The 14,261-nt window shown below is 44.9% G+C and overlaps 1 protein-coding gene across 4 annotated transcripts in view; it reads left to right on the top strand.

Moving 5' to 3' along the window:
• The first annotated feature begins 303 nt into the window (after nt 1–303).
• The window catches only part of CADM1 (cell adhesion molecule 1), a 315,921-nt gene continuing 301,963 nt past the window's right edge, over nt 304–14,261 (top strand). For 3 of the 4 annotated variants that reach the window (XM_074357174.1, XM_074357173.1, XM_074357172.1), the window contains exon 1: nt 305–461. In XM_074357174.1, coding sequence (XP_074213275.1) covers nt 338–461 — 124 coding nt within the window. In that variant the 5' untranslated portion in view covers nt 305–337. Of the gene's footprint in view, nt 462–14,261 lie in introns of all 4 variants that reach the window. The other variant, XM_074357171.1, reaches the window with a different exon arrangement.

Raw genomic sequence — 14,261 nt, 5'->3', positions numbered from 1 at the left:
TAGACCCGCCCCCGGAGTCGGTGCCCCTACTAGCCAGGCGCGCAGGAGAACACTTTTCCCTTGATCCCGAGGAAGCGAAAACGAATTTTAACATAAACATATTTGCATACGCCCCTCCCCTGACCCCGCCCCTAGGTGGCGCGGGCGCGCAGCCGAACGCCAGCGCCAGGGGGCGGGGTGGGGGAGGGGGCGAGTCCTCCGGGAGCCGGGTTCGGCTCGCGGCGCTGTGATTGGCCGGTCCGGACTCCGCCTCCAGTGCATGTCATTAGCATCTCATTAGTTGTCCGCTCGGGCTCCGGAGGAAGCCACCGCCGCCAGTCTGAGGCAGGTGCCCGACATGGCGAGTGCTGTGCTGCCGAGAGGACCCCAGTGTGCGGCGGCGGCGGCGGCGGCGGCGCCTCCCGGGCTTCGACTCCGGCTTCTGCTGTTGCTCCTCTCTGCTGCGGCACTGATCCCCACAGGTAGGTGTGGGTACCGGCCCGTTGGCCCCCTGAATCTCTTAAGGCATCCCAGTGGCCGTAGCTATGGAGGGGGGAAACGTTTCCATGACAACCTTCCCCCACTTTCTAAATCCAAATCGGAGGGAGTGTGGAGGGGAAACTCAGGGCTGAGATGGAAGAGGTTGAGGGGGTCGGTAACCCCCTTTTCGCTTGCCCATCTGGGTGTGAATTAGAGCCCTTAGGGATGGCTGCACCCACACCTTTTCTCCCAGCTTGGCGCGGGGTGCGGAGTGGAGTGAGAATGGGGGGCCTGGGGGCTGAAGAATATAGGGGAAGGGGTGGGTCGAAGGCACCCAGCAAACCTTCCGGACCCTTCCAAACTCGCTGTTGTCCCCGTAACTTGCAGGTTCTCCCGCCTTTCAGGGCTGCCCACTCACCCCCATCTCTCCCGCGGGGCCCCCAGTTCTCCACCCCCGAAACCACCCCATGGCTGACTAGCGGCCGCCTCCAGCGCGATTCCTCACTGGTCCACAGGACATCCCCGGACTTGTCTGATCGCTCCTGCTTTCCCCGCGCTCTGCCTTTCTCCCCTGTCCCCGAACCGCGCGCCCCTCGTGTCTCCCTCCAGCAGGATCGCCGCCCCTCCGCTCCCTCCGCCCGGCTGCGGGTCTCCTTGGCCCGGCTCCAGGCAGGGAAAGTTCCCCGGGCCCGGCCCCGTGAGGGGGAGGACGGTTGCTATCGCCGCCTCTGCGGGAAGGAACCGGGAGCCCGCAGCCCGCCTGCCCCGCGGCGTCCTCCGCCACGAGTAGGGACACGGGTTTTCCAGGCTGCTTGTCATTTTCGGCAGCTCGGGGGTGGTGGAGGGAGCGTTCGCGGCCTCTGCGGCCAGGCGGACACCCTGCGGGCCTCCGGGCGCCCCCTGCGTGCAGAGCTTTCTTGGGAATTTGCCCAGGGGCGGCTCTGCACGCCCGGCTCCTTCCCTGAAGACGCCGAGCACTCGGCAGGAGCACGATGTGTGGCTGCCCGTGTGCCGGGCGCTTTAGCGCGGTCGGGAAAGAAGAGGGCAGTGTTTGCTTTTGCTAACAAAAGGGAGCCGGAGCTCTTCCCCAGCGGTGAGGCCGGCTGTGCTGCACCCTGCCTCCCCTTCCCGCCACCGCGGCGCTGGGCGGCCGCGCGGCGTCCCCGCGCCCCTGGCCGCCTGCTGCGGGCTCGGAGCGGGCAACCGAGACCAGGAGGCCCAGGGCCGCGGGGGGCGGGGAGGTGCAGGAGGGGTTGCAGCAGGGCTCGGCGTCTGCAAAGCCCCTCCTTGCAGCTCGGGAGCTGCAGGACCCGCGAGCAACAAGTGGCAGAGGACACCGAGAGCTCAGCCCCCACCTGCGGAGCCCCCGACCCGGGCGGGCGCAGCGCTGGGGCCACCGTGTCGCTCCCGGGGCGCCTCTCCGCTTGGGCTGTGCCTTTTGTTTACACGCTAGAGGACACACAGTTACGTAAACACCGCAGGAGACACGCTGTAGGAAATGGGGAGATCTGGGGGTGTTAGCTTTGGATTTGGGGGATACCAGGTTGGTTAGTACCTCCCCAGACAGGCTGGCAAGGGGAGCTCGGCTTGGGGAACCTATTGGGGATACATAGGGATGGGAATCTGGCAGCACCTTCAGATTCAGAGCAGAGGATTTTTTCTTCCATGCCACTGTCTCCGGATGTTTATGTTTTTCCTCCGTGAATTCTTAATTTATGAGTTACGAGATAATTGGGTTCAGCGGATGCCGGTGTGGTTACAACTTCATTTCGGGTGATGTCTCTGACTGCATGGGTTCAGTAAAATGTTCCTGAAAGAGATCCCTCGTGCTGCTGCATTGTAAAAAGCGCCAGTGTCAGTTAAACGTGAGCGCGAGTACAGGCTTGGTAACTGGCGCATAATAGAGGCAACAATAGACTTGTATTGGCTGTAAAAAAAAGGAGGGGGGTGGTGAACGCTGGTCGGGGATATTGCTTTTCGACTAAAAATGGGAGCCATGCAATGCCTCTGGGCAGCAGAGCAGGATCAGATTTTAATCCTCTGTCCAGCCTGCTCATTGAAGGCACCGGGTAGTAGCGACAGTACCATATTTGTAACTATCTCGCGGTAAGAAGTTGCCTTCCCAGCGAGGGGATATATGCTGACTTAGAAAGGAGCGGGCTGGAACTCAACCGTGCATGTCAAAGCTACAAGAAAATTCTGTTGCCAGTTACCATGGAAGCAGCTTCTTGCTCCTGTGTACATCCCTGTTTGTACGCTGGTTATCAGATTGTGTTCAAATTAGAAAGTAATTGGGTTTGATTGGTAGTGAGGGGGTGAGGTGACTTACTTTAAATCTTTTTTTCCCCCTTTTAATGCAGTTTTTGATGCTGAGTTTGAGCAGGGGTGTTGGCTTAGTCCCAGGTCCTAGACCCAGAGAGTAGATTTCAGGAGGGAACCGGGGGATTTCTCTTGGGCTGGTCTTCTTAGTATAAGCTTTCTCAGAGACCTCCCGTTACCAGTCCCAGGATTAGAGAAACCTGTTGGTGTTGCTAACTTCCTTTTACAGCCTTGCTGAGGTAGCATCTAGGGCCATTGTGCAGTAGGTCCTGGTTCTGTCTTCCCCCGTAACTGAATCCACCTGTCTCCCTTGGAGAAAATCTCCCATCCCTCCTGTGGTGTTTGGATGAGATGGATGTTACTGAAATGCAGCTAAAATGGGATTGTCGAAGCTCACTCCTCAGTGTAGATCATGCCCCTTACGTTTTGGGTGATTGCGTGATGTTTGCCACCCGAGTGACTCAGTAGTTAATTACTCTCGTCTTACCTTTTCAGCATTAGAGAGGACGGCTGATGGGTAGGGGTTCGAGGTGGCGCTGGGAAGCCCTGGGGGCTAAGTGTTTGCCTGTCGTGGTCTGTCGAGGCTTGTACCCCAGGCACGGGGACTTTACAAAAGTGCCGCCCTGCTATTGTTGCCTTCTCCCCAACCCCCGCATCAGATCGACTCGCCGCAGGAGGGACTTGCACTTGTCTGTGATAGCTCTGATAAAATATCCCTCATTAATGCCACTTTATATTTACAGTGTGTCACTGGAGACGCACAAGGCTTCATTTAGTGACTTGTGTGACGAGACAAGCTTGCATTATTTGCCTGGGACATTTTGGAGGAACAAGAGACCCATTGAGCAATCTTTTGAAATGAACAAATACGGTAAAAGGGGGGAATAAAAGAGCAGGCAGTTCTCTGGAACAAAGAGCTTTATTCATATGGATGTTGTACATGCTTTATCCAGTTTTCCCCAATGGCCCTCCTGGTAGAGGGGAGTGGGACCGGGAAGAAGCCAACAGGCAGGACACTGCGCTTCCTCTCTGCTTTCCTGACTTTATATTCTTATCTGACTTGGTCCTCGGCTCCCAGGCTGCCCTGCTCATCTCACTTCGCTCCCTCTAAAACCCCAGAAGGTAACGGATTCCTGGGTCTAAAAGGGAGATTGTGAAATCCTTTCTCCCAGCTCTGAATTTCAGCGGAAGAAAGTGCAAGCTACCTGTTGAGATGGACGGTCGTTGGCGGCTCTGTCGGTCGAATGGAAAGAGATGTCACTTTTCTAGGATATGTGTCAAGAAGTGGTTGATAGTGAAAGTCAGATGGGTAAGAGGTCTTGCCATTATAATATTAGCCTTACTATTTATTTTTAAAGAAACGCTGTGAAAACTGAAATCCAAAAATTTCATTAGTGGCGCTCTTGGAGTTTTTGCTGACTTTTGCCCACACCTGGTACATTTTGGCCTTGTGCAAAAGTGCATTTTTATTATTCCTTGGCCTATTGCTAAATGATTTTCAGGCTTTAAAAAACTGGTAATGTTGCTGTTACTGTAAACTCTCATTCTCTGGGTTTCTTCATGTGACATTTTAATGCTTAATCAGCCACTTGGAATTTACATTTTAAAAATGATTTTGTGGGTGCATGTGTTTAACAAAAGGCCCATTTTGATGTAGGAGAATCTCTTAAATTGGGCCAAACTAATCAATGCTATGATTGGAATGGAAATTTACCAGCATATGAGGAAATTTTATAAGAAATCCAAAGGATTCAAATGTTGTATCTTTCTTGGGAAGAATAATAACTGACCATTACACTGGGCATTTTTAACAGAAAATCCGGCACAGAAAGGAGAAATCACACAGCGACATCTGTTGCAGAATTGAAAATTTGCTGCTTTGAATTGCAAGCAATTAGTCCCACATAAGCACCTAATGGTATCAGTTAGTGTGTGTGTATGTGTGTGTGTACTCCCAGAAATAGGTATATATCCACATGCATATATATGTACATAAACAGAAGCTTGCCCAGTATTCATTTTCACATTTAGAATTATTTATTAGAAAATATAACATTGTAACAAATTTTTTTTTCTGAATATCACCTGTTGATGAATTGGAGATACTTACGGAATTTTTGAAAGAGGAAGGATATTAGACATCATCTGGTGAAATCTCATTATTTTGCAGTGAGGCCGCCAAAACCCAGAGAAAAAGGGACCTTGCTTACCACTGAACTGAGGCTAAGTTAGTTACGATTCCTGGACAGGGAGCAAGTCCCTTGATGTCCAGCCAGTGAACCTTCTGTTCCCCCTCCCAGCAGGGATGCCCAGTGAGGGATATGGATCACGGGCAGACAATATTTTGGGTAGGAATGGTTTGTATCCTCAACGCAGCAGGAGTAATTGTTGTTCTAGGTAATAAATCGATGGGTCAGAGGAGTGACCTCTGGGAAAAAAGGACCAGTTTACGGTAACGCTGTCTTTGGTGTTGACAAATGATTCTGAAACCTCTGGACTTTATTTGGCAGCCGCAACAGGAATGTTGTCCAAAGCACCTTTGTAGGGGAGAGCTCCGATTTGTGTCGCTGTATTAAGTCAGATGCGTGAAGCTAGGCTTTAGACGTTTAAGCTAGGCTTTAGACGTTTAAGCTTTTGTTTTGTCATTTCAAAGATTAATATTAACAGTAGAACTGATTCTACATAACTAAAGAAAAAAGGAAGCATCCTTAAGAACAAGAACACATCTTGATTTGCTTACCAGGTACTTTGTCTCTTTCCCTTAAGGCAGGGAAAAAGCTGAGAATCATTTTTTTTCTTAAAGAAAAAAATTATTTTAGCAAGATGACTTTTTCTACATTGATTCTGTTTATTTTTTTTACTTTACTATGGAAATTTCCAATTATACACAGAAGTAAAAAGAATGCCATAATTAACTCTGCGTGCAAATCATCCAGTTCAGTAATTATCCACCTGTGGTCCATCTACCTTCTGTACACCTCCTCCCCTTCCTGGATGATTTTAAACAAATCCTGGACATCCTATCATTTCTTCCGTAAATTGCTTTGGAAGGAATGTCTGCACGATACAGCTCTTCCCCTACCCCCATAATCACAGCATCTTTAGCTCAAAGTGCATCTTCTCCACTGGTAGACAGGACGTTTGCCCTATTCCTGCTTTACCCAGGAAGGTAGGGTGAAGGCTTGTTACAGTGGGTCAAAGCTGAAGCAGGAACTGGAGAAGCCGGAGCATGATTACTGGCTGCACTGAGGAGAGCTTTTCGTGTGGTTTGGTTTATTTTGAGCAAGGTTTTGTTTGGATCGGATAAGATGAGTTTTATTGTTGTGTAAATATAGTTGTATAAGTATGCAGTAATTGTAACTAATCCCTCAACTGTGGTGAGCGATGGAGAACACCCTTGGTGAGATGGGCCATTTCTAGTTCTCAAAATGAGTATTCTCCATCCGAGGACTTCTGGAGGAAAGGCTGTTTTCTTTTGATGGCTGTGAGATACCGCATTCTTATACTTTTCTTTAAATATCTCCGTGGTATAAATGCCTTTGCATTTTGTGACTATATGGCTTAAAAGAAAAAAAAGTCTTTCCCCATTTCTAACTGGATGAGGGCTCATTTCAGCCTGTATTCTGTAACTGAAGTGATCACAAAATACCAACTTTGGTGTGGGAAACCCATACAAACTGTAAGTATTTGGGCCTTATTTTTGTGGGGTGGGGGTGTGGGGTGGTAGAGAGAGAAAATGTTAGTTACTCTTTTTACATCTCAGTGTTTGCCCCATGATTTAAAACGTGAATTTTTAATTTCAGCTAGAAAGATTCGAATGCTTCTGTGTTAATTTCTGAACTTCTGTGGTTTCTCAGCAAATAGACGGGTTCCATTTTTCCAAGTTTCGGGAAATGTGAAGTTTGTGTCGTGTGTGCGTGTTATGTGTGTTCAAAGAGGTTCTTTCTCAAATGTATTTAACATGGACTATACATCTTGAAACGTTTGGTATTTTGGTTTCCAGCCAAATGAGTCATCTACACATGGGGATGGTTTTCAGGGGTCCTAGCAGCCCTGGCCAGGTAAAAACCCACCTTTGTGAGCTGGCCACGGCCATGGCACAGGAAAAGCACAAAGGAATGCCTCCATTCACGGTTTGGGGAGCGCCACCAAAAAAATGAACAAAAAGCCTTTGTTTGGAAACCATCCATGAAGGAAAGAACCCACTGGAATGTTTGTAATTACAAGTGGCACCTCCTTGTTTAAATTTCAGAAGCCACGGTTTCTTTTTCAGAAATTCAAATTGCAGGCTCTAGCCAGCAGCTGCTGTTGTGGTTAATGGGCACTTTCTCTTTGAAGATCTTCCAGTGCTGGTTCTCAAAAGCTTTGGTGCAGTTGGCCTTGAACTAGGGTTAGAAGAAAGGGAGATTTAGGTATTTATATACATGGCACAGCTACAATGACGTGTGGCCTTTATTGTTACTCAAAAGAAGAACTTGGTGGTAAGATTGCACTAAGAAAAAAATCTCTTAGGACTGACAGGGGTCTTGAATGGGGTGATTCAGAGAGAGGTGAGGTGGGGAAAGTTCTCTCTTTTAGTTGCTGTTTTACTGAAGTATAGTCATTTGACCCAACATTTTGATCTATATATTTCAGAAAAGTTAAATAGGCTTGAATGAAAGTGCTCTGATACATATTTCAATGCAACTCTATTTGAAGTTGATATTCCAGTGACAGGGACTTTTAAAAATGCCTAGAATAAGTAGCTTGGTCTTGGCAGTCTTCCTTGGTAAGGTAGGCACTCTGAACCCTCTTGAGCTATCCAGCACTGGACGGCAGTGTCAAGTTGGAGTTAAGTTATGAGGTCCCCCGAGGGGGTGAGAGGGGAATCTGCCTAAAAACAAAGGATTCCCTGGCCCCGTCTCTCCCGCTGTCTGTACCGTATCTCTGTTTGGCTAGGATTAACCTAGAAGTTAACATGTCAGAAATTGAACCTTTCATCTTTTCTGCCACAGGTCTCCACTTTTCTCAGAGTCTCTGTCATTGCAAATGACATCATCATTGTCCTGGTCTCCAAGGCCCTGAAATTTGGAGTCTTTTTTTCCCTCCTTATCTTCCCTCTTGGACTGAAATCAAATGGGATAAAATGGGGTGGATTATTTCTCTGCAGTGTTCTCTGGAAGCCTCAATGTCCTGTCTGAACCACGCTTTACTAGCCTGAGCTTCCTCACCAGTTCCCCTGACCCCACCCTCTGCGAGTCAGAATTTAACTCCACTACGACAGTTACAATTCTTTCCTGGCCACAGGATCGTGACACTGCCCTTTCAGAAAACCTAATTTCAAATTCTTGCTTCTTGCACCAAATTCAAAATCCACATTATTTTGTCTCTAGGCTGTTCCTTCCTCGATTGCTTTCTCACTCCTTTTCTAATTGCCCTCGTTTCTTGTTACTTTTCAGCCCAAACCTGATGGGACTGGGAGACTGATGATTCTCCAGTGAAACCGAGGAAGAAAGTGGTTGCGGCTGATCTGCCTTCATCTAGTTACCTTTGCATAAAACTGCTCTCTGATCTGTTTTTCTCTTAACTATTTTCGTTTATAATCGTAGGATGGCTGAATCTCCTCGCCCACCTCAAGAATAAACATCTTTCCCTTGCCCAGTTTCACTAACACGGGCTTCTCTAAAATGTACACCAGCACAGACACTTCTTTTTCTGCTTTACAGGTGTATACATGAGTATGTTTCTTTCCAGCGAGCCAAAATGTGTCGGTATTATTGCCATTAATTTAATGAAAAATGTAAACCTTGGAATGCAGAAAGCGGATTGTGCCTATTTGGTAGGATGGGTTTGCATCTGGGCATTTACTGTAGCTTGAAAATAGTGTAATTGACTTGACAAATTACAAGCTGGCAAGGTAAGGCTTTTGGACAAAACATTAAACCTTTAGGAGTTGGAAGACTTTGGAAGGGTCAGGGTCAGAGGGCCTCGCCTGGAGCTGTTGGCTTGGCATAGATGAGATCAGCCCCTCTGAAGATACTCCAAAAGATGCCACCATGTTTGGTGTGTTTAGTTACTATGAAGTCCTACCCTGGGAGCCAGAGTGAAGTGCGCTAAAACCCCAGGCTTTATTAGCGTTATAACACTTTCAAGAGGGTTCACTTTGGGAGCAGTGCAGTGTCACTAAACACAGTCATCTCCCCCATCGTGGCAGGTGGCATTATTATTTGATGACAGAGAGGGTGAATTGTTACTGGCTTAAGGAAAAAAAAAATGAAATCTTTGTTTCTCAGTCTAACTGCTAAACTTGTTACCTTTAGGATCTTTGCAAAGCCTTTATCTGTTAATAATATTTGCTACAGTTCTTCCCTTATTTTTCTCCTCGTCTGGCATCCTTCCCCTGCAGAGTTCAGTTTTTGCTAGTGGAAGGTTATGCAGCATGATAACTCAGTGATATGAAAACTTGATTATCATGAAGTACTCTGGGATGGTCTTGGGGGAAATGGGTGTGTGTCAAATGCGGTTTGTATTTGGCTCTTTGCTGATTATCAGCCCAAGATAAGCCAAGCCTTTCAGACCTTACCACACGTCATCAGCTTCTGAATAGAAGAGAAATCCTGCTTCATTTCTCTTGCAAAAACCCTTTCTTAAACAATGAAAACTTCAAAGATTGGGAGAAAAACAAACCAAGTTAATTTAGAACCAAATTACTGCTCAAATGGTTTTATCTCTTAAAAGGTTCAAGTAGAGATTAGCTTAAATGACACTGAACTTCACTTTTCCTTGTGCATATCTCGTGAGTGCTAGTCACTGTGAAGAGACCTCTGTCTCCTTTCTTTTGGTTTTTGTTAATAATCACTTGAATGTTAGTGGCTGTTTGTTTCTGTTTCTGGAAGCATATCTCTCCATCTCTAGGCCAGCTTGGCAAGCAGAAAAAAAAAAAACCCAGTTTAGGTTAAAGAACAGTCTAGAACTGGTGCTTTGAGTTAAAAACATTAAAAACAACCTATGTTACAGGGTGTTAAAAATAAAATAAGGTCGAATAGATGTACGCATTTGAGAAGGAAGTGTTTCTGTATAGATGGCGTTTATTAAAACAGCCACTGCTTAGTGATGGGGTTTATGTTTCCAGCTATTAGCACAACTACTAACCACGTTTGAAAGCACTGAAAAATTCTATGCTGAAAGGATTAATTCAGGGGGACTCACCTGTCTCTAAGGTGTAACTGAAGAACAGTGGCAGTTAAATTAAGGTCCCACATGGAGGTGAAAGTTTTTTCGAGGTAAATGGAATTATTCACTCACTTTGGAGAAGTAGACAGTGATTATAATCTCAGGTTTCTGGGCCTTTTAACAGAGACAGGACTTTATTATTTCACTTATCCTCTTATATTTCATATACTATAGTTCAATCAAGAACTTACATTTCTGTAGCTAACCCATAAGGCACTTGGTAGAAAAATGAGAATTTAAAAATTATTTTCAAATCGAGAGTCTGTTTTTATTGAAGACATTGTGTTAGGTACAGTCATAGTTGGGTGGATTGATCCCTGAGAGTTACAGTTGATTTTTTTTCTCAGCTTTGATTTTGAAAAATGTCAAAACTGTAGGAAAGTTGAAAGCAAAGTATAACGAATGTTTATACACCCCTTACTTAGCTTCATCAACTGTCAACATTTTGCCCATTTGTTTTATTTCTTGCTCTGTAAATAATGTCTCTGCACATATCTTTTTTTTTTTTTTTCCTGAACCATGTGAAAGCAGGTTGTAAGCTTGGTGACACGTCACCCGTGAATACTTTGGCACAAGAACTCCTGAGGATAGGGACAACTTCATATGCATCCTCAGTGCCATTATTACATTCACGAAATTTAATATTCAGTAATATTATCTAGTATCTAGTCCATAGTCAAACTTCCCCAGTTGTCCCATTAATATTTTTTATCTGTTTGGTTTTCGGGTCTCTTTCTTTGGATCTAGACCTGTTCCCTTGCCCTCCACCTTTTATTAATTTTTTTTAAGGGAGTGAGGGGGCGGGGGGCATCCTTTTATGGCCGTGGCGTTTTGCTGAGTTCTTATCTGCTGGTTTGTAGCGCATCCCACGGTTCTGCACATTGTTTGCTCGTTTCCTCTGTAGTTCGATTCAGACTGTGATCGAAGGAAGGACCACCGCGAAGCTGATGTCACCTTTGAACATCACATCAAGACGGACATAATATAAGTTTTTCCTAATTTTAGCCATGGCGAGTTTGATCCCTTGGCTGACGATATGTTTAGTCATTTAGTTTATGTGGCTTTATAGATTTCTCCTTTTTTGTCCCTTGGTAATGAATCAGTAATTTGTGGGATGTTTTGAGATTGAAGATCCTGCTCTCTCAACGACCCTTCATCTAGTGGTTGTAACAGCCTTGGTAATCCTTGTCTACATCAAATATTACACTGGTGGTTACACAATTGTGCTTTTTCTAATTCTGTTAATCCCCTGCGTTGGGTAGAGTCCTTCCTGAATAAAGAACTTGCCTTTCCCCTTCCTCTCCTTTTTTTTTTTTTTTTTAAATCATAATAGACTCAAATTAAAAAAAAAATTCAATATGATAAAATTTCTTTACCATCAAATTTGGCCAGCGGGAACCCCTTCAGTCTGGCTCTTGTATCCTTTTCATGCATCTCTGTTAATTTTTAAGTACTTTCTTATTTTATGTCACAAGAAGCTAAGCTCATCTTATTTTCCCTGCTCAAGACCTGGAATCAGCTATTTCTGTAAGAAGTCTTGGTTCCTTTTAATGGGGAAGTGGTGTTTAGACATCAAAGAGGTGTGTTCATTGCTGTTGACTTTCGTTTCAGTGGACAGAACTAGGAGATACGTGTATATTTATTACTATATAAATTTAAGTATATTTATATATGTTTATCTGTATACATTTTAAATTTATACTTATACTGATGCCTTCAATTCCAGTCTAAGACTAATGTTCTTTCTCTCCTTTTCTCATTCCTTATTTGTATTTTTCTTTGGCTGTGGTGAAAACCTTGGTTCCAAGCCACGTCAATGTCTTATAATTAATACTAAAAAATAGTTTTGGAACTACTCTACCAAGAACACTGCAGACAACAAACCTGCCAAGTGAAGCTCAAGATTTTTTGCCATTCTCTTTGCCTTTAGAGTAAGTCCAGTGAGGGTTGACGATCAGAGTACCGGGTTCACAAGTTCACGAATTCGTTCCTTGTGTGTGTGTGTGTGTGTGTGTGTGTGTGTGATCAATGGCATGTGTACTAAGGAGCATTCGTTTCTGTCTCTGTTCAATTTTAATTTTTTTCCTATCCTCGTTGATTTAATTTTATATTTTGAACGTGTAAGTCATTACCACGGCTCAAAAATCAAAACCGTATAAAGTGTCACTTCCTTCCCAATATTTTCTGGCCCATTCCCACCCGTCTTCCAGTTTCATAGCCAATTTCATTCTTTTCTCATACAGCTTTCTTATTTTTCTTTTTGAAAAGCAATCAGTAGTTACTTTTCTCAAACTTTTCTATAAACCGTGTTGACATCTGCCTGTAATGTCTTCTTATTTGACAAATCCTAGGTTCTCATGTATTAATTTGATGGTTTACTTCACTTGACTTTATTTTACTTTAGAAGTATTAAATTTTTTTTATTATTATTTTTACTATCTTCACATCTCTTCCATTCCTTCCTTCGGGGTAATAGTTCTCTTTGGGTAGTTGGAAGAATTCTGTATCTATTTTTCTTTTTTTCATTTAATTCACCAAGTTACTTGCAAGAAAATAGAGATTACCTCTTTTCATGTAGTGCAGTATGTGTCTCTGATGTTTGATGACTGGGCTTTACTTTGCTTCTCATCAATCATCACTTACCCTTCTCCTCATCCAATAACGTGGCAGATCTATGTCTCAAATGCCAATCCCCCAATTCTTCCTATCCTTATAAAAAAAGTTATGTTACGCAAACTGTAAAGTGCACAGCCCTTTGCATCTAAATCTCAGACAATGTTCTAAAGCTGCCTATTGAGCTTCTCAATCTGGATATTCCACAATTATCTCAAATAACAGTAACGATAAACAGCCACTGTTGTTTATTTAGTGTCTTCATTCACCATCTCATTTAATCCCCACTGTCACCCTGTAAGTGGTTACCCTCTTGCTTCGTTTTACAGATGAGGAAGCGAAGACGATGATAGGTCCCGTGTCCAAGAGACACAACTCGTAAGTGGTAGAACCAGGTCTGCCTTCAAAACCCACAGTTTTAAACACAACTGTATTTTCCTAAAGTTCAAGATGTCTGAACCTGAACTTAGCCTTTCTGCTCCCCGAACCTCCCTCGATCCTGTATCTTCTGTCCTGATGGAGGGTATCGCCAGTCTGCGCGATGAGTTGAATGGATCTGGGCGACGTCTTGGAGACTTGCTCCTTCACTGCCCTTTCCCCCTCTGTTTGCGACTAAGACCTCCTTACCTCTTGCAATCACTTCTGTCTGTTTCACCACCACTGTCTCGGTTTACCCTTATCCTCATTTTACAGCGGAGGAAAGTAGATTTAAACGAATCTAACAGTCCCTTAATTGGTCCATTTACCTCTAGTCTCATCCCTTGTAATGCATCCTTAACACTGCTTCCAGTGGATCTTTCTGAGACTCACATCAGATGGTCACTTTCTTACTTAGAACCTTGAAATGTTTTCTTGGCACCTTAAAGATGGGCTTACACCCCTGCAGCGTGGCCTGCGGTGCCCTGACTTGCCTTCCTCCCACACTCACCTCTTGCCAGCTGTATACACCGTGTTCTTGCTGTAGGACTTGCTTCAGGAGCTGCACACCGTGTTCTCACTGAACCGAAGTAAACATGTCCTAGATGCGCACCGGGCTGAAGCACCCTTAGCTAGACGGCTCCCTCCTACCCATCTTTCGAGATCCAGCTCCGAATTTCTTAAGGAAACTTACACGACCTCTCAGATGGGTTAGCTGCCTTTTCCTTGTGCCTCTCTTCTGTACTTCCTTAATTTTCCAGCTTTCCCGGACTTATCTTCTTTCCTCCTGTCAAACATCCTTCTCCAAATTGCCCCAAGGTCCCCCTCTGTTCTTGTGCACTTCATACTTGTCCGTCTTGTTTTCATTAACAGAAATGCCCCACCCTCTCGACTTCCACGTCTGCATGTTTAAATCCTGTGAGTATATAAAGACCCAGGTCCGGTGCTTCTCTTTCAAATCTTAATGTAGTTTCCAGCCTGAATGTATGTAGTATTTCCCTTTTAACTTACATTACAATTTCTCTAGCCATTCCATGATATTTAACGCTTCTTACCGTATTGTATGTTGATGTGTGTCCGTGGAAATGTGTCCCCTAGCCTTTCTACAGGAGGGACTTCTTACTCATCTTTGTATCCTTAACAGCATGGAATACAATGCCCTGCGCATAGTATGTGCCCAGGAAACATTTGCTAAAGCCGTGAATGAATTGGAAAGTAGGTATCCATTGCCCTTGAAGTCA

The sequence above is a fragment of the Camelus bactrianus genome, chromosome 33 (assembly GCF_048773025.1).
Source record: "Camelus bactrianus isolate YW-2024 breed Bactrian camel chromosome 33, ASM4877302v1, whole genome shotgun sequence".
Lineage (NCBI taxonomy): Eukaryota > Metazoa > Chordata > Mammalia > Artiodactyla > Camelidae > Camelus > Camelus bactrianus.
The sequence above is the reverse complement of the archived record's forward strand: the minus strand, read 5'-3'. Positions and strand labels throughout refer to the sequence as shown.